Genomic DNA, 19961 nt, shown 5'->3' with positions numbered 1-19961 from the left:
GCTGCCTCTCCAGCCCGCCGAGCGCCGCTGCTCAGCCCGGCCGCCTTGCCCCGCACTGGCGGGAGGGATGTGCCGAGCCCAGCAGGTTGGGGCTCGTGCGGGGTTTCGGCTTTGTGCGACAGCTTTCTGGAAGGGGGGCTTTGTGCTGCCCGGGGGCGCCCGTCACATTGTCCGGGCGGCCGCTGGGTCAGCAATCCCATTTCAGGGGAAATCTCCCTGCTGCTGCTGCTGCAAATGTGGCAGATGAAAAGCACAATGGTGTTTACAGGGACAGCGGGACGGGGATTCAGTACAACGTACGTGTTAAAATACCAGCGGTGTTTTCTACGCTGACACCCAGATGATTTCCTACCCTTACACCCACAGGTATCTAGACATATATTACAAACGCATTGGCCCCTGACACCCATGCTTGCTCCAGGCAAGAGTCTCCTGTGGCAAGACGTTACCTAAAGTTAGCAAAACTCAAAGTTTTGAGGAGCCGGCAGGGCCGTGGCGGAGCCGAGCCAGCCTTTCGCTGCCGCAGAGCCGCGAATGCTCCCTCCGCCCCGCTTGCAGCTTCTGGATTTCTCTGCGCTTTGGCTTCACCACCCGACCAAGGCACGTTGTCCCAAACCCAGCAGATTTTAACTAGGGACAAGCACCCCTCATGTCTACCCCTGCTCAGTGGGTTTAACACCACATTGTCAATTGTACCTGGTCTGTTCAACAAGGGCCTATATCACTTCGAGTGCATAACGTGGTGATAGTGAAACAACTGAGCTGAAAGAAAAGGGCAAAACAATCCCTGAGATTTATTGCAGGGGATGGGGGAGCTTTCCCCTGTTCTCCTTTTTATGTCACTGCTCTTTAACGACTAGTGATCAGGTGGGTAGTTTATGTATACATAAGTAGGACGTGTGCATGGTACAGTGGGATCCTTCACTATACAACGTCAGGTACAGCTTTTTCTACCTACACACAGGGATGCTTCACAACCAGGATGCCAGACTTGTTCCAGTGTAGGATTACCGTGTGCGCATCTTTGCAGGCATGTCTGTAATGTGCTGATGTTGGGCATTGCCCTAATGCAGTGTAGGTTTGTACAGGGACGGCGGTGAGTCTTTAGCGAGATGGAATACAATCAGAAATGCCTGTCTTCCATGGGGGCCTAATACCGGCTCGCTGGCTTTGTGGCTGAAGTTTGTTTTGCTTGTTTTTTAAGTCTGAGAACCACAAGATTGCCTACAGTCAGGTCACCATTTCCCGCATCTTCACAGCTTTGCAAATATTTTTGGCTAGTTTCTAGACATTCTGCATTTAGACTACCAAGCAAACCGTGCTGGCTAAATGAGAGGAATCCTCCAGTATTTCTTACACAACATTTTCAGCATATTTGCTGTGTGTCAAATAAAAAAAAGATCTGCCTTGCAAAAGCAATACTGCGTACAGAAAACAAATGTAAAAATATGGACTTTTTTGCAAAGAACTAAATTTAGTTCTCTGTAACGTCATTCTCTCTTTCCACCTCCCTGTTGAAACAGAAGATAAAAATCCTCATGGGATTGCTTTCGCTCTTGGCAAGACTCTCAGGAAGTTTTTACTTTATAATCAACCAGTGATTTCCAGGAGGCTGTTTAGTATTTGATCATAAGGACTGCAGATATCATATTGTGTAGCGTTTATCCCACGGTGAAAAGATATATTCCCAAAGTGCCCATCCATGTCCATACATAGCCATGTCTTCTTGACTGCCCCAGTCACCTTGTAGGGAAGCAGTGCATTATTCTCTGACTCTGAGCAGAAAATCAGATATTGAGGAGAGCCCCTATGACATCACAATTTTCTGATTTTAGGAAGCCTGCGTTCAGTTTTGTGTCTCAGCACAGTAGAATTGCACGTGTTAGAGAGGGAGAAAGGAGGAGCGACAATGCTTCTGTGGCCTCCTGGTCCCAGGGGTGGCCACATCTTGGTCTGATTTCAGCCATCATTTAGTGAAGTTGTCAGGTTGCTCTGACTAACTGCAACCACTGGGACAACTGCTGGCAGGTGGGAACAGCTGGACCAGATGTGCCACTGTTATAATTCCCCTTTTCTGGTAGCAGCTGTGGCTCACCTTGAACAAGGCATATGGTTAATGATGCTACGCTAACTCTGTCCTGCCTGAGCTTCCCTTTTACGCAATCAAGCAATAAACCCGAGCAGCCAGTGGCACGGAGCAGCTGGAGTAGGGGGCAAACTCCCTGCTGCCTCACAGCCTTCTCCCGATGAAGTGAGGAGTGAAGGTAGAAAATAATCTACAAGGACTGATGGCCAGAGATGGGGAGAGGATGGGTGAGACCTCAAAGGACAGAGGCCATTTCACTTGCTGAACGACAGAAAAAAGGCAATTCAAAAAGCAAAACTGAAAATCGGTCCCATGGTAACAGTTCTGGGTTATTCAAAGAGAACATCGATTTAAGCCAAGTCATTCCATGTTCCATGTTAGCCTCTCCTTGTAACAACCTATTTTTAATCCATCATTTAAACTTCATTCAACCCTACTATTCCCCTACCACTATTACAGCCTGCAATCTAGCGCTTAACTGGGTAGGACTGAAATGTCATTTTGCTCTGAAACACTGCATTTTCGTTCCTAAGGGGGGAAGGAAAGTCTCAGACAGTAGTGGGGGGTATGAGGAAACTTGATTCAAGGGCACTAGCAGTCTAAGCACATAAGATAAATAAAAGAGTGTGAAAGTGGAAAAGTGGTCAAAGCCACAGCACTCAATTGGTGGGAGTCCCTAGTCACCAGATTTCAAGATTTCTGATAAATTCAAAGGAGGTTTCTGCTCCTTTGAAGGGGATGCTCTACGTGCCTTCTTTTGAGGCTGTTTGCTCTGCAGGAAATCATTCAGGACTCATTGGGCCGGAGTAGAGCAGCTGTGAGTCCAATGTGTAGCATGGTTAGGACATTTACGCAGGAAAACAGGTCATTCTGGTCCTTGCTCCTGTAAAATGGTTTGGGAGCTCAACCTGGAGCTCTGGAGCTTGGCTCTCCTGTTTAAGTCTGAAGAAGGCAACATAAAAAAGTCATGGGGCAACATTACTACCCCAACAGGTTTGCCCATGTCTTGCGTGGCCCTGGATCCCATAGGTGCATCAGGGTTGTTTATCATCCCACTGTAGCCCAGCTCCCCTGCTGTCCCCCTGCTGAGCTGGCAGAACATGGTTGGGTTTAACTGGAAGGGAGACTCTGAAGGGCTCATCCCAGTTAGTGCTCAGGCAGTGCTAGAGTCGTGCAGAGGATACAAGACTGGCTCACCAGCCGTACGGACTGCGTCTGGCAACCGAGCTGGGCCTGTGTGCTTTGTATTCTAGCTTGGCAGTCTAAAGGAAAGGAGTGACCAAAGTCATTTTACAGTAAGAGAAGGGACGGATGGTCACCGAGCAGGAATGCTCATGGCCAGGCTGAGCAATGTCATGTAGGATGCAGGATGCTGTACTCAGCACATGCTGCCTGCACCACAACCAGCCAATATTCTTCCAGACCCAGTATATTTAGTAGCAGATTGTAAATGACACTGAAGAAAACAGTCTGACAGGTGTTTTGCTTAGAAATACCTTTATTTTATAAAGCCACAGTTTGTTCTGTAAAGTTTTACCACACTTATAAAAAAGGGGCTGACAATTCTGAGGGGGAAAAGAAAAGCTGAAAATGTTTCTTGTAATTCAGGGTTACACAAAGGTTATATTTATAATATATATATTTATTTATAATTTGGAGACAGTAGAGATGAGACTGCAATACGCGGGCAGCTGTGGGGTCATATTTCAGAGACTTGCTCATGTCCTACAAATAGCGTTTCTTGACAGAAGGGGTTCACGAGGACCATCCCACTGTCGCGGTAGTCACCGTTGGCGGGGGAGCGCGGCTCGGAGAGGTGGTCCTAGGAGAAAGACAGAGAAGCAGGGTGAGCACTTCACACCCCTCACCCTCCATGAGCACACGGGGCACTCCACTGCCCTGTGCGAATGCACGTGAAGAATGGACTGCTATTTTTATCGCTTCTCCCAATCCTCCAAAAGTGCTTGAATTTTGGGGGCACTGGCTCCCAGAGAGCTAAGTTGGGTGAGCCGGTTTTGCGCTTCCTCAGGCAGTAGGAGCTGTGAGTGAAGAGCTCTTCTGATAATCAGGCTGATTCTTTCTCAGTCTGGGGACCCAGAAGTCAGATGCATCAAACTTCAGGTCCCTTAGCAGAATTTAAGCTTTCACGTTTCTTTTTTTTTTTTTTTTTCCACTTCCATGATGCATTGCAACAGTTTCCTGTCTATCAGCTGGGCTTGACTCCTCAAAGATGCATTTTCAGCTTCTTTTTAAGGTCAGAAACCCACCTATAGGGTTCCAAGCTACCTGAGCATGCCCCATTTCAGTTATGTTCTGATCAGGTTTAAGTGACTCAGATAACGGCTTTTGGAGACCATCCTATATGTGAACAGGCCTATCATTCAATTCTTGGTAAGTCCTGCCTTAGCTTGAGCAACGTAATTGCCAGCAAAGTGGGGTTAATGAAGTGACTGTGAGTGCTTGTCTAGTCACATCTCAGAGGTTCCTTTCTAAACACATTTTTGTTTAATTTAATGAGATGAGTTAGTCAGCTAGCCCATCTGAAAATCACTTTAGCATAAACCCAAACTCTCCACTGTTTCTAGGTTTTAAATACCTTTGAACTAAGCTAAATTATTCTTCTCTGTCTCTAAGGCTGGAGAATACATTTCTATCCATAGGATCACCTGCCCATATATGAATAATCCCACCAAACCAGTCAGATCCCTTAAGTTCATGAGTATAGACCACCACTACACACTGTCATATATTGATGTTTTGATTGCTTATATATTGGGAACACTCACTCCCTGGACTGGTATTTGAGAAGGTATAGGCAGCTCCTAAGACATAAATGCACAAAATTTCTTTGCATTATTAACTCCCACTACCCCCCTTATATGATGCTGTGTGGGACATGCACAACAGAAAGATTAGAAGGACCAACTGTCAGTAACAAGCCAGCCCAAAGAGCTCTCCCAAGCAGTCATGGTATGGCTACACATGGGCTGTAGGCTCAAAAGGAGGAGAAACCCAGGAACAAATTCACCCAGAGGCGATTAATTCCCATGACCACACAGCAATATGGAACACATCTGCAATGGCTGGGAATAGGATGGCAATCTGGTTTTGGCGACATATTTATCCCATATTCTACCTGTGTAGTCTTTCTCAAAAAGCTATTTCCCTGAATGTGCATGGAGATTTCAAGGCTTTATTAATATGACTTCCTCTCCCCTTCTCCCAGCATGGTTTCAGTGACAGTTTTCAGACACTACTTCTGCAAGTGAGGTACCTCTGAAGTCTCCAGGGACTGGATCTCTCTCGGTAACTCTACAGCATGCCTGTTGAAGTAGTCCATGGTAATAGCATTATTCCAATAGCTCAGGTTGTTTTCTGGGTTAGATGTCTTTTTCTTCCTCCTCATGCAGCAGACTGTCAGCAGAACTGCTGTCAATAGAAACATGTCAAAAATTTGGTTATTTGCTTTCAATAAGAACTCATCAGTACCATGGATTTGTTTTTTATGTTACTTAAGGTGAGGGCTGGTGACGTTCATTCATACAACTCACTCAGTCAGATGCAGTGTTCTCCTAACAATCCCCACACAATTAAGTCAGAATCTGGGCCAAGCAGATGAGGCTTTGGACTTGGCAGAATATGCAGGTTTTATTTTCTTTTTGATGTGAGTTTATAATCTGCAAGAGGTGGCTGCCTGGCTAATGAAAAGCTTTGGTGTTGTAACTGATGTATTTTAATACCTAAGCAGGGATTTATAGACCCTCTCGGACAGAGGGCATTCCCCAGGCACTGTGAAGGATGCCTCTGTGCAGATCTTTTCTGCTTCTAGCATGTTCAGATGCTGCAGCGATGAGCACATTAGCAAATGCGCAATGAGAGACACCTGTTCTAGGCTCAAATACCAAATTCATTAATGCATGTAGCTGCACATCTTCAATACCAGTTTCTGCCCTGGAATGCCACTGATCCCTGCCTCTGTCACCTGCCATTCATAACTTGGATTTTGGGTACTTTGTGACCAGCAACCAGCAAGGGGAACATATTCCTGACCAGGATATCTCATGTAGCTTACGCTTCCAGGGCAGCAGTAACCTCAGAGCTGGGGTTTTCCTGGCTGTCTCTGTCAGCTGTATCAGGATGTGGGACCTACTGATAAGCGTAATCTGTTCCCCACACTTGCCTGGGCATTGGTGGTGTCTGAGCCTGGATTTTTTTTCTTATCTGCAGAGCACACTTAAGATTCTGCAATCTGAAATATTTGAGCTTTAAGTAGAGCAGTTAGGCAAGACAGTGTGACCAGCAAGTGAAACTTGTTGATCCAATTGTCTGTCCGGTCTCAAGGGTGCAGACACCCCTCTGACCACAGAGATGCCAGGAAAACGCTCCCCCAATGGGCGGGCAGAACACAAAGCTGGCTGTGTGTTATTTTCTGGAATTGCTTTTGGTTTAGTCATCTCCGTTGTAATTCAGATGGGTAATCTTGGCAATTTTAAGAAAGCCAGACAAACCCACTGTCATGAACTTACTGCTCCCACTGGTCCTTGCTCAGGCAGAAGCTGAGGCATGCACAAGGGTTTGTTCAGAGGAGTAATGCATAAGCACTGTGTGCTTATCATACACCTGTGGAATTAATTGACCAGTTGTGCTTGTAATCTCCCTGATTTATACAGACAGGTAGGTAGCTGGACATGTACTTACTTTGATTTGTACCTGTGAAATAGGGAATGCCCTGCCGTAAATTCAATCCATTATTTCTAAACACCTCATGGTAGAAAAGGAGAAAGAAAATATTCATGAAGCAGAAAAATATATTATTTTCTCAGCTACAGCCAAAATTATTTATTAGAACTATAGCCCAGAGGAAGGAAAAGACTGCAGAGAGGTCAAAGCTGCTTTGTATGTTTTGACAAACATTGCATCTACCCATATGCCATGGGACTAATTTCTTATCCCATCTACTCACATAAAATGGCAATACAAAAGTGCAAGGCTAGAGCTCTATTTAAAACAAAATAATAAGCTACTAAGAAAAAAAAAATTATGGGTTTGAATTCAGGCAGTTTATGTCTTAAAGGGAAAGGTGAGCCTATGCTATAAATCTTCTTCCAAAACTAACAGAAAAATCTCCTGTACTGTTCCTGCATGTTTCAGAAAAGCAGTTCATCATCAAACTTACTATTATTTTTGATTCATATTGCTTCAATCTTTCTATCACCAATAACTTCATTTGCTGACAGCCCAACAGCGTGACTACTGCTGCTGCGCCCCACGAGGGCCACCAGAACTGCTCTCCCTTCCCAGGGAAATGCCCGAACTCCTGAAGGGCTGCGTCTTTGCTCCCTACTTTGCAGCCAACCTCTCCATGTCCCAGCCCAGCCCGCAGGCTCATTAAGATTAGAAGGTGAAGCGGGACCTACATTTAGCCCTCCCGACTGCTGGTGAGAGCCAACAGACCGTGGAGCTTTTTGGTACTCCAGCAACAAGGTGCTCCCTAACGCACAGCGCATTTTTGAAGGTGCCTGAGGATATGAGAGCCCCAGTAAAGCCAACTTTATCACTGTGTAAATATTTTGAAAGCCTGAGGTTTTACAGCTTATAAAATATTGTGGCTGCTGACAGAGAAGCATCAAATTTGGGTTTTAGGGGCTGGAAAGCCTGTGAGACTGAGTCAAGAGAGATCTCTGCTTCTTCCAGTAGGAGATGGCCTTGCCATGTGCAGATATGGTTGATATATAGTAATAACGCTCTCTCCCTTAATTACACTCTTGGCCTCCAACCTTAGCACACGCACGAGCAAATGGATGGAAGACTGTGGAAAATGGGTTCCCGAGCTTTCTCAAATATAACATATTTTAGTAGAAGGCTGTCTACTGAAGCTGCCCCAATTCAAAGCAGAGGAGACCCGCTTTAAGAGGGAAAGAGGACAGCAGGGCTGGAATGGGGCTATTCCCTCTTCATCTCATACTAGCTACATTTTTGGGGCATATTTTAGTGAAATTAATGCAGCTAACATAGGACCGCTCACTTCCAGAACAATACTAGGGACAGGGTACAGCTTTACCAATATTCTTAGTTATCTGTTTGCTCTCACGACTAGAATTACGTGTATTAATCAAAAACCTCTTTCCAGACAGACAGTTGGGATGGCCAGCAAAGACATAATAAGTGGATGAAATACATAGAGGGCTGAAATGGTTTGAAAAGGAGAAATGGCAATAATAACAATAACAGAGCTGAAGAGAGAAACAGTAGCTGCAATACCCCACTTATCTTTCCTGGTACATTATGTGATGGCCTTGTAAGGACAAGAAAGTGCTGTTGTTCAGTGCTGCCTCTGTTTCAGCGATGGCCAACCCTTTGAGCAGAAACAGCGCTAACTCTTCTCTGGTTTACAAACACTCACCTGGATGCTCTCTGGGAGTCAGAAAAGCAAAACCGACTTTTCCCTTTGCCTGCTCCATGTTAAAGTCAATAGCGAGTGCCACGAGAAGGACACTTCAGCGTTGTCCCTGTGTCAGCCTGAAGCTTCCCATGCAGAGATTACAATACATGTTAGAAAATATCAGGGGTCTCTGCAACTTTCTGGATACTGGAGTTCAGGGAGTTCAGAAGCATTTCTAACCCGTATTCTTTGACTTGCTGCTAGTCTGGAGGGAGAAAAGTCAACCCACACATTCAGGGGCTAAGAGATGCTGATGAGCTCCAGCTGACATTGGCCTCCTTCTGGCCCTAAGGCAAATTATGTCTTCATTATCTGTCCCCGCCCCTCCCCTCCCCCCCCAAAAAAACAACCAACCAAACAAACAAAAAAACCCAGGACATAATACATTCCACAAACGGATGAAACGAGATTCTCACAGATATACAGGTTTCTAGGCTGGTGGGAACATGTCCATCCTCTACTCTCACCTGTTAACCATAAACTGTATTTAAGGTACAGCACATCCCATAGGAAAATACCCAGCTTCATTTAAGGACATGGAGTGACCAGATACCAATCCCATTCTCACAAAGTTTGTTTCAATACTTAATTTCCATTGTGGGGACATGTTTACATTCCCTTTGCTGTCTAAATACTTTCAGCTTTATCTGCCACTTCTTCAATCTCCTTTTGCCTTTTTTATCAAAACCTTCTACTATGCTCTCAGAAATGTCCCCCATATATGTGGGCTTCAGCCTCTCCTTGGACTACATGATGACACAAGTGGAGTTATGTTGCATTTCTCAGCTCTTGAATAATTCACGCGGCTCTTTTCTAACCTTCCAATCTTTTTTTCAAAACATAAACCACCAGGATTATACACCATATTCAATACTGGCCTCATAAATGCAGCGTAATGAGATCATACCAACTCCCTACAGTTTGCTGATACTCTTCTGTCTTTTCTTTCAAGTCACTTAAATATTTTACCAATCTTATATAGCTGCATAGCCCCTTCCCCGACTCTCCAGCTCCCACGTAAAACATGATGTTAACAGACCTGAACATTGCAAGCACTTTTAAGTCAGGAGATATTCAGACCGAAGGATGTTAATTTACTTCTCCCTACGCCTGCAGATCATGATATAAGCTAAGTTTCTGCAGAACTCTTGCCTCAATGACTAAAATAGTGGGGTTCCCATGTTTCTTTCAATTTCCCTCATTTACTGTGGCCATCTATAGTAGTACAGCCTTTGCTGTGGTAATACCAGTGTCATGATGGGTTTGGTTATTGAGCACAGCTGCTTACATCTGGAGACAGGAGGCTCTTCTCCAGCTCAGTCTGAGCTCACACCTGGGGATTAGACTCAAAGATCTCTCTCGCTTTAGATGGGGAAGCAAACGTTTGTAGGTTTTGTGATGGAGAAAGTGGGTGAGATAATTTTGGAAAGCGTCCCAGTGTATGAAATGTGAGCTAAGTGGGGTTAGATCCAAGGCAATTCTTCATATATTCTTTGAGTTCTGCTGACGACTGCGTTTGAAGGCTCAGCCTTCCTCTCGCGTTTTCCCATGTCAGCAGAACTGACTGAATGAATTGACTTCTGCGCATCTGATTTGCAAGTTTCTATTCTTCCACGTTTTATCGTGCCATTCTGTAATTACAGAGACGTAAGTACTGGGAGCCCAAGGACCAGGACGGTGGGTTTTAAAATGCCTTCATAACGTGTCTTGTTCTGCATTGCAGATGCAGGCACCCACACACGTACAAACGCACATGCACAAAAATGTTCAAGGCTGCCTGAAGGACACTGCAAACACATCTCAAACTGTGACATGCAGAAAATACTTAGATCAGTGTTATATATGACTGTGCTTTTCTGGGAATGCAATGATACAAAATCCTTCATTTTTGCAGCCCTCCAATGGTGTCAGCAACATTACCCCCATTATTTATACCATGAAACTGAGGTACCAAAAGGTGAAACGATTTCCGTAGGTTGATGCAGCAGATGTGACTCACGCATTCTTCAAAGCATTACTTTTCTGGCTAGCATTTTAAGGGATTTCAGTGGGACTCAGAAACCTATGCATCTTTAAAGAAATATGTACTGTAAGGATGAGGAGACTAAAACCCTCAACAAGAGTTGTTTCAGCAGGCAAGCTCCTGAGGCCCAGGTCTTCAGGCTACACTGCTACAGACACAGCCGTGCCACCAGCACAGCTGGCAGGACCTGCCAGTCCTCAGTGGGGCTGAGATGCCAGGGCACAGCGATGCTGAACAAACCCCCTGCTGTTTTCTGCTCTTAGGTGCAAATCCCTGTGGCAGGGACAGGCTGGTGAGAAGCCCCGGCAGGGTCTTTCCTCCGCAAGAAGTGCAGCATCCCAGGAACTTCTTCCAGTGGGGATGAGAAGGCAAGGGCTCCTGTTGTCACCTCCTCCGCTATGGAAGTTAAAACACCGACAGGTTTGCATTTAACAAGTGCCTGTCAATAAAAGGTGTGACAGCGAGCAGTGCGTGCAGCCCTACTATGCCACGTGTCAGAGAGAGACAGACACGTCTCTGCAGCATCATAGTGCATTTTCCCTTCTGAGGATTTCGGGCAGCAGGAGCTGTGCCTAGAAGCTCCCTGAAGAGGAATTTTTTTCCAGCCTCCTTGCCACCCCTCAAGTAGAGGAGGGATTATGAGGAAAGGCACAAGGGCTCCCAGCAGAGGAGAGATGCGCTGCCCACTGTGCAGCTCTGCAAGTGCTCTGGAAATAGCCTGGAGGTCAGTGAGCTGGCTCAGGGGCACTCCTCAGTAGCAGGAGAGAGACGAATTAATTAGATTCCAGCAGCTCTGCAGCCATGCACAGGCTCCGGTTGCCTCTCCTCACCTCCTTCCACTTCTTTCCAGGGTGCACTGGTAACTTCCCTGCCTGGGGGCTGCCTCTTTCCCTGGTGCGGAGTCTCATCCTTTCTCACAGGTGTCTCAGCAGCAGCTCAGGGCTTGCTGTTCCCCTCGGTGGGTCTGGCCTTGAAGGTGTCAGCCTGAGCACAGAGCCAGAAGCTCTGGGGCAGCAATAACCTCCCATGATAGGAGACCTCAGTGACTTTCTCCATGGCTCGTTCCCTCCTAAGGCAGCTCAGGTATTTAACAGCATGGGGCTCAGTCTGGATATCCTAGATACCTCCACCTTTCAGCATCACAAGGCAGAAGCGGGACAATGGTTTCTCAGTCCGTGCCCACAATATCTGTGAGAGCCTCTCACTGAAAGCGTTTTCACCCTTCGAAGATGAAATCGAATCCAAAAGGTTATAATCTTCATCTGTCTCTTAGCATCAGCCCCCTCTGGACCAGAAGTGACGAGCAAATGCCAGCGTGGGGCTTTTCTGTCTTCAGCTGCAGGCGCCTGTGCCCGGGAGGTGGCGACAGTCCCCTTCGCACACCGCACACCCTATACCGCACACTGTACACTGCACAACCCATACTGCACACTGTACGCCACACACCATACACCCCATACTGCACACTGTACACCACAAACTGCACAACCCCATATGGCACACTGTACACCACACACCGTACACCCCATACTGCACACCATACAGCCCATACTGCACACCGTACACTGTACATCCCATACGGTACACCGTACATCTGTGCCTGAAGATACAGGTTGTGCCCGAGGGTCAGGAAATAGTGTCTCTCCAGTGTGCAGCACAGAGGGGAGCCACGAGGGACACATGATGTCTGGGTAAAAATGCTATAGGTTGTTATAACTTATTTTTTCTTCTCCTGTAGGAATAATCTATGCCCGTACAATAGTACTTATCATGGCATAATTTAAACAGCGTAACTTTTGGATGAAAGCAATTCCCTAGGCACTTCAGCCAGATCAAAAAAAAAAAAACAACCTTTAAATGCCTGCCTACCATTCATTTCAACTCTGAAATACACCCAAAGATCCCCAGATTTTAAAAGGAGAGTCCAACTGAAGACCATCCTCAGAAATCTGGTCATGAAAGCAGGACTTAAATAGTTCAATCACTTAAACACTCAGTCGCATTAGAGCTTGTTTAGATAATTTTCGAACTAATACTTTCCTTTTTAAAAAGGTAGCTGAGAAATACAAGAAACAGGATAGGCACAGTCATAGGAACACATACTGTTATGGTATATGAGAAGAAAAGTTTAAACACCACTATTTAACGAATAGTGGGTTAGAAGTCCTGCCAACAGACTCCTCATTATTATTATTATTAATAATAATAATTATCATTAGTTATTAGCTCATATATGGCACACTCCAGACAGGGACATACACCAGTTTACACACTGGTTATGCTTCCTATGCTTGTGTTGTATGGTATTATATTTTGTGTTTTGTATTTGGATGCTTTCTATCCAATTCAGCTTTCTCTCTGAATATTGGCCCAAAACATAATGCTTGGAAGAATTTATTTGATCGTCTATTTCAACTGATTGATAGACAAGGCACTGTTCATCAAATCATCAGATATTGCTGTTCTCATCATGCTGTGCTTGCTATACCCCACTTTCTCCTCTCCATCTTTCACAGAAGTACGTACGGACACTTCTGCTTTGGTTTCTCTGTATTTTGATTGTTCATCTTTTAGGCTTAAGCTTTGTTTTCACTCGTGGTTCTAACCGTGTTGGCAATAGTGGGACTGATGGTCCCAGAGGTACAAGTCTAAGAGATATGTTGAGCCACTCCAATAATTTGCAGCTGCCGGAAGGATCGGTGCTGCTGCTTCTCCAGGTGTGTATTCCTGCAGCCTCATCCCCTCCAAGTGTTGTGCTCATCTGACCCTGTGGAGAGCTGATTCAGCTCACTGGGTGGACAGAATGTACCAAAGAGCAAAGTGAATATTTTTTGGCCACTTTAGCAAATGTGAAAGTGGCTGAGGGAGGTGGCAGGTTAGGCCCAGGCAGAAGGAGAGGGGCAGGATCGGGTGGCTGTGCCTTGGAGAGGCACTAACAACCTTTCTCATAATTTCTCTTGTGTTTTTTGTAACTGAGTCAAATTACGAGACCCTAAGCCAACTCTGGCAACCCAACCTGCTCTGGTCCTGCAGGTGGCTGACTCCTGCTGTCTGAAGGCCAGGATTTCAAACTCTTCCTGCTCCCTCGACAGCTGCAAAGTTGGAATTAAAATGGAGGAAACCAGCAATGTGGTTATCAGACTTTAAAATCTGAAAGTTCACAAACTGCCTTCAATGGAATATTTTATTACGCTGGAAAACTGGTGTTTCCTAAGGCAATAGTCATTATGACTGTCATTAATCTTTTGGCTTAGCAGTGGGCTTTTTAAACCGAATTTCAGAGCAGAATATAGTGTTTCCTAGATTAAAGACTTGTACAATTTTGGTCACCAGCTTAAATGACTTGAATTAAAGCTGCTTTGCCTTCTAGACCTCTTCAGTCTTGTGTTACACCCTCAAATGGTGGGCCCCAAAAGACTAAGTGATTTCTAATAGCAATGTACAAAATATGCTTTGAGTGTAAACATGATAACCCTGCATTTTGGAGTTAAGCACTTTGGTCAGTGAATGCATCAGCTGTCTAGTGACTGCTTCTCATCCGTCTCAAGCTCTCCACTTGGTCCTTGAATCACAGGCCGAAATCTGAATTTTAAGGAAAGGGAAAAAGAAAGCAAAATAAAGCAGCAATTAACTTACAACATGAGGATATAGGTACGCTGATGGCCAGAATGATCCAGGCAATATCCATCTTGCTGAGACAGATGGTTGCTCTGTGCTGGGGTTTGTCCCTCTCAGTGACCTGGGAGATATTTCCTTGCACCCCAGGTTTCCAGGTCCCGGCAGGAACCAGTCTGTTTAGGAAGTTCCCGGTGGCGGTGGAGCCAGCTGTGGAAATGGAGCTGGACAACCTCGTGGCAGGCGCTGCGGAGAGAACACTGCCCAGCAAGGTCGCGTTAGTCACCGTGCCGTGCTGTGTTGGAGCAGGTCCCTTGGGGTCTCCCGCTGCTGGGGAGGAGACACCGATGTCAAAACCGGTCTGAACCGAGTGACCTGCTGCTGCCGTTGCAGATCCAGGGCCAGCAAACAAAGGGACATTTGTACTGAGATTCAAGGTTACCCAAGAGTTGTTTTTGCTCGGCATATCCCATACGCCGTAGCGGGTGGGTTTAAAAGGCACCGACACTGCCTCAGGATCAGTTGATGGTCCAGCAGTTGTGGTGGCAAAATCTGCCTCCTGCACCACTAGCTCGGCCCCATCCCCTCGCTCTGCTTCCCTAAGGCTTCCCGAGGCGTTGCGGTGGGGAGAAGGGTCTGAGTGTGTAGTTCTTGCCAGCCCCGTGCCATTTGGATCGCTGGACGCTGCGGTCTGGGACTGAAACGGGTGTTCTGTGAAAGGGCTCCTCAGGGTAGGGAAGGGAGAGTGCAGGGTCGTCTTTAGGTAAGGCTCCGAGGAATCTGTGAAGTTGCCTTTGAAAACCTGGAATATTTTCCCCTTGGGCCGAGTCTGTCCCGAGTACAAAGCACTCTGGTTGTACAAATGATACGTTTCCTTTTCGCCGACGCGAGGGCTACTCGCTTGCTTTTGCCCAGTGGAAGGGGCTTTCTCCGCCAGGCTGATGGGATGGGGAATGGCACGAGTGGATGTGGGAAGGGGCTCTGCCGCGTGGCGGTCTTTGTGGCGAGGTGTTGTTCCCATGGCTGTGATAGTGGTAGTGTCCATCGGGAAGCCCTGAGAGGAGGAGACTGTGGGAGACAGTACCTGAACAGAAAACACCAGCTCTTCTGTCAGTGCCAAGATCAGTAGAACACCTGGAGGAAAAAACACAGAGAGAGGGTGAGACACAAGGGAGGGACCAGCGGACAGGCTTGTGTGTCTGGCAGGATGTTCTGCAGAAGGACAGAAGAGTCAGCATCCAGCTTTGTCAGCTTCTCTGGGAAAGTAGGAAGAGAAAGGAAAATCTGCAGGGGCTGTGGTGGCTTCATGGCCGTGGGAGCGACAAGGTGGGAACGGGAAGGCTGCAGGGAATCTCTGCAGCAAAGGGAGAGAGGAGCTTGCAGTATGGACTCAGGAGAGTGCTTTAAAGTGCCACAGGCAGGTGATTTCCCTGTAGGAGCTACAAAGCATCCTACTCTTTAGGAGTAGAAACAAAAGATGTTTTCATTTTCATTTTGGCCAGGAGGCCTCCAGATGAATGTCCGCATCATTATGGGGAACCTTAGTCCACTCATTCTTTTGGCTGCAAAATCCTAAATTTGGCTGCCTCCAGTCTTGGATGCCATTAAGCAATCTGTTTTTTGAGAGAGCAGCTGCTTAGCCCTTGCTGAAAATTAGGTCAAGAAGGGATGTCTAATGAGAGGGCTTCCTGGGTTTTATACGCTGTCCTTTACGTAGCGACTTCAGAAAATCTAGTCACTTAATTTAGAGTATGAGATCTGGAAAATCTCAAAATGTTAAAAACGAGCAAGAAAACATAGCTATCACAGCCATTTTACAAAGCCATATGATTATTAGGGGTCTGACTCAATCTAACACAACTGCCCTTCACACCCATATACAAATGTTTGGCTGTAACCTGTTCTGTGCTCACATGTGCTGTGGGATTGGGTGGTGTGAAATTTGCCTCCAGCCACCCTCTGTACTGCACATCATTTCATGAGGTGCCAGATTTACACCACTGGGAACATCAATTCATCCACTTACTCCTAGTACAGATAATGGTCATGGGCAGCTGCAGTAGCATAAGCCTCCCCGGGATGCAGGGCTAATACACCGTGAGTTAGCATGACCTGCAGGGACCACATCAATCATACATCACCATTTCCATATGTTGAAGCTGTTGAGTGTAATGTGGATCTCTGCCCACTAGGAAGCACATGGAATAAATCCATTTTGCACAAACCACTGAGCATCATCAGATGGCACCATTAGCACTGTGCTAGTGTGAATTTCAACCAGCGGTGTCAAGGTGAAAAACATTGTGACAGTCTTAACAAATTGGGGAGACGAGTTTGTCAAAGCTGCGGGACTGGGTAATGATCACCTTCCAGCCAAGACTGTGGAGTTCCCTCCTGCCCTCTTCTCCACCCTTCCCAGCCTTGCCAGCTTTCTCTGTGAGTCTTCTTATGCCGTTTCGTTCTACTCTACTTGGGAATATCTGTTATGGGCACCAGCAGAAGAGGAAGACAGAGACTTGGGAAAATAAAAGAAAATCCCTGATTAGGTGTCCACTGGGCCTTAGGACTCTGTTGCACGTTGGGCAGCTGCAAACACCATGAAATGTGTTTATTCTGAATCCTGTGCATCTTTCGCACCCATTCACAGGCAGTGCAACACACGTAGCAAAGACTCACCAAAGGAGCAGTACCTATTCCTCTTACCCAGCTAAATGCTCTACTTTGATCAGTAACCGTCATTTCTGAACCAGAACAGCGCAGAGCTCTGCAACAAACAACATTCACCTCATCTTGCCCCCAGCAGCCTCCTGTTACTTTGCAGAGTATCCAGAAGATGAAAACACTGAGTGGATAACATAGTGAGAGCCAATTACAAGCAATGCACTTTCCACTGCCTGATGCTAAAATTAGCTTTTTTTTTTTTATAATTTATTACTGACATAAATATCTCTGCCAAATAAACCATCGTCTAGGATACTGCTTCCCAGTTCCCAGCCAGCCACAGACAATATGGTCTTATAGCAGAACACCTAGTCAAAGAAAAAAGATATTCTGTACACTGAGATGCAACCAGGAGAGCAGATCGTGCTACGCTCGTGGAGCATCGCTCTTGGAAATGAAAGGCAGGAGTTATCTTCACATTTTGGGCAGCACTTATTCTGAGGTCAAGGTCAAAGCAGATATTCTAGTGTCCATATGGCTAATATTTCATGCCAAGACAAGTTGCTGCCACAGAACAAATTCAAAGAGGAAAGGATGACAGTTTATTTTGGATTTGCTGCATGGAGATCATGTTTCAGGAAACTTTAGGCCTGCTGTTCTGAGCACACAAGATAAAGTGCATTGGCAGATCTTATGAGAGACTAGATTATAATGACTGTAATGCCCACTAAAATTTTTGGTTGTTTTTTGTGTAACTACTTTCCCTCACACCTCATGTGCAGAAAAACATCTCTATCGGGTTAATGTTTTTCTCCAGGATATTCCTTAAGGAATAAGGAAGTTGTCAGCTTTTCGGCATATTGTGCCCTGGAGTTACAAATCCTGACCTTTGGCTAAAACCCTACCTAATATCCATCTCCACTTCTTGAAATACCGATAAATCAGAAGCTTGCTGCTGTAAAGATTTATAATCTCTCTGGGGCAGTCTGTTGTGGTAGCAGGTCACCACACATCAGGCACGGGAAGCCAGATGCATTTAGCCAGTACCTTTCGGTGCCTTGTAAAGTATGAATAATTATTCAAAGGAAATACTACATCAGAAGTAATTTATTTGACAATAAACAATAACCCCCATGACATTTGGCTGTCTCAGGCTGTGGCAGTCAGGTTTTGCTCATCTGCTAGACTCCATTTAACAGCGTCTGCAGAGCCACTGTGGCCCCATAAGCTACAGCTTCTTTGGACCTTTTTTACTGGTTGAATGGACTACAGTAACTCCTTCAGTGACAACCAGAGCTAATCTGTGCCCCTAACTACTGAAAAAATATTCAGCTTAGTAGATCATTGTAAAAATAGCCAGTGCTGTATATTTAGGGAGAACCGGCTGATAATAAGAACTTCACACTGGGCCTTGCTGGCCCTTTTAAGTAGAATTAACTGGCTTCATAATTGATCAACAGCCAACTGGAAAGCAGAAGTAAAGCTGGAATCAAAATTTTCAGATGCTCTGCATGATCACCAAAGCATGCTCTGGCTGGATTTGTGGTAACCTGATTGCCCAGAGCTCCCGCTTACTGTTCTATCACTTGAGTGTCTTACGAAGTTGGACTCTTACTGAGGTCCCTGATATCAGACTGCCCTGTTTGGCAACGTTGGCTTAAGCCTAAGAAAATGATATTCTGAATTTCTCTATTAAGGCACAGGTGGTGTTTGTGACAGAAATGGACTTAACCAACGCCTTCAAATTTCTTCCCTTCCCAACCTCTGTCTCTGCTTCACAAATGCACCCGCACTGAGAAAAGCGCCATGGTGGGTACGATGCCAATTGTCCCCAGGTGCCTCAGCTTACCCTCCATCAGCCTACCACTGAAAGGAAACCTTCTGGTTGCTATCAAGTTGTCATGGCCAAAGTTTTGATATCCCAGGTGAGATGGTACATAGAAGATGCTCTTGGTCAGTTCAAAGTGCAGTCCTGCAGCTCTTTGCCAAAATCCTTCAATTTTGGTTATCGAAGGACTCTTAGGACTGATCTTAGAGCGTGAGCCCTTTGGGGTAAGGACTGGCAGTCCTTACTATCTGCTGGCATAATGGTAATACAGACTGATGTAAGCACATTATAGCAAATAATGATAATTAATTATATTTTCAAAGGTCAGTTCACACCATTAAGTTTTTTAATAAGGGGCCATTTCTAAGGTATAGGAGCTCATGCTCAAAAGGGGTCAAACTGGTTTGGCTTTTAAATGCTGTGTGTCAAATTCCCACTTTTGGTGTGTAACTTTATGACTACATTAAAACCATTCAACTGAAATGAGAAGGCTGATTGACCTGAGGTCTCTGTGGTGTAAACTGTGTCATCTTGTGGTCTTGCATACTGCACCATGAAGGGAATGTTAAGTACAAAATGAATTAACTCAAGGGTGGAACACAGCAGAGTGACAGCAGAGTGTATACAGAGGGTGCCGATGTGCATTTAGCCACAAAAACTCCTTCCTGACAACATGGTGTGATGGCTCAAATCTCAACAGGATCTCCCCGCAGCGCTTCTTCCCATTGTACACTCATTGGAGTCCAGAAAAGGCATGTACAGTTTTGTACATGAAGAAAATTAAAGAGTTGCTTTACAGCAATGTTTTCAAAGACTGCGGTTGATGTCCTCAGTGAGTCTCAGGAAAGTCGGGGGTTAGGAATATTTTGCTTTCCCAGACTAAGACATCCACAGGGAGTCTATCCAAAGTCCTACCTTCGAGAATTGTTTCGGATCTTCCTCACGACCCTTTTATTTGCAGGCAGGAGGCAGAACTTCCTCCCTCCAAACCAGAAAAACAAAGCAATTCGGGCCCCAGAAGCTGACGTTCTTTGACTGTTTTATCTCAGGACCTCGGAAGCCCCCTCTAGGAGCCGGTGTCCTGGCACAGGACAGCATTAAAAGGCGTCATTTAGGAGTTAATACCGCCTAGTGCTGCACGGGACACTTCATGGGCACTTCGAGAACAGCCTTTTTGCATGGCATGGCAGAGCAAGCATGAAGCTGTTGAGTCAGCTCACGTGTTCAGCCTCCCCAGGGCACCCCTTTCAAACAACACAACCTTACATAACTTCAGATCTAAAGCCTGTGGAAAGGTTCCCAATGA

At 45.8% G+C, this 19961-nt stretch overlaps 1 protein-coding gene across 1 annotated transcript in view; it reads right to left on the bottom strand.

Moving 5' to 3' along the window:
• Nucleotides 1–3662: 3662 nt before the first annotated feature.
• The window catches only part of TMEM108 (transmembrane protein 108), a gene marked incomplete at its 5' end in the record, with an annotated part of 86125 nt that continues 69826 nt past the window's right edge, over nucleotides 3663–19961 (bottom strand). The window contains 3 exons of the mRNA XM_082499312.1: nucleotides 3663–3908; nucleotides 5361–5515; nucleotides 14188–15300. Coding sequence (XP_082355438.1) covers nucleotides 3786–3908; nucleotides 5361–5515; nucleotides 14188–15300 — 1391 coding nt within the window. The 3' untranslated portion in view covers nucleotides 3663–3785. The remainder of the gene's footprint in view (nucleotides 3909–5360; nucleotides 5516–14187; nucleotides 15301–19961) is intronic.

Source organism: Vanellus vanellus, assembly GCF_965231255.1.
Source record: "Vanellus vanellus genome assembly, chromosome: 2".
Lineage (NCBI taxonomy): Eukaryota > Metazoa > Chordata > Aves > Charadriiformes > Charadriidae > Vanellus > Vanellus vanellus.
This window is presented reverse-complemented; position numbering and strand designations above follow the sequence as displayed.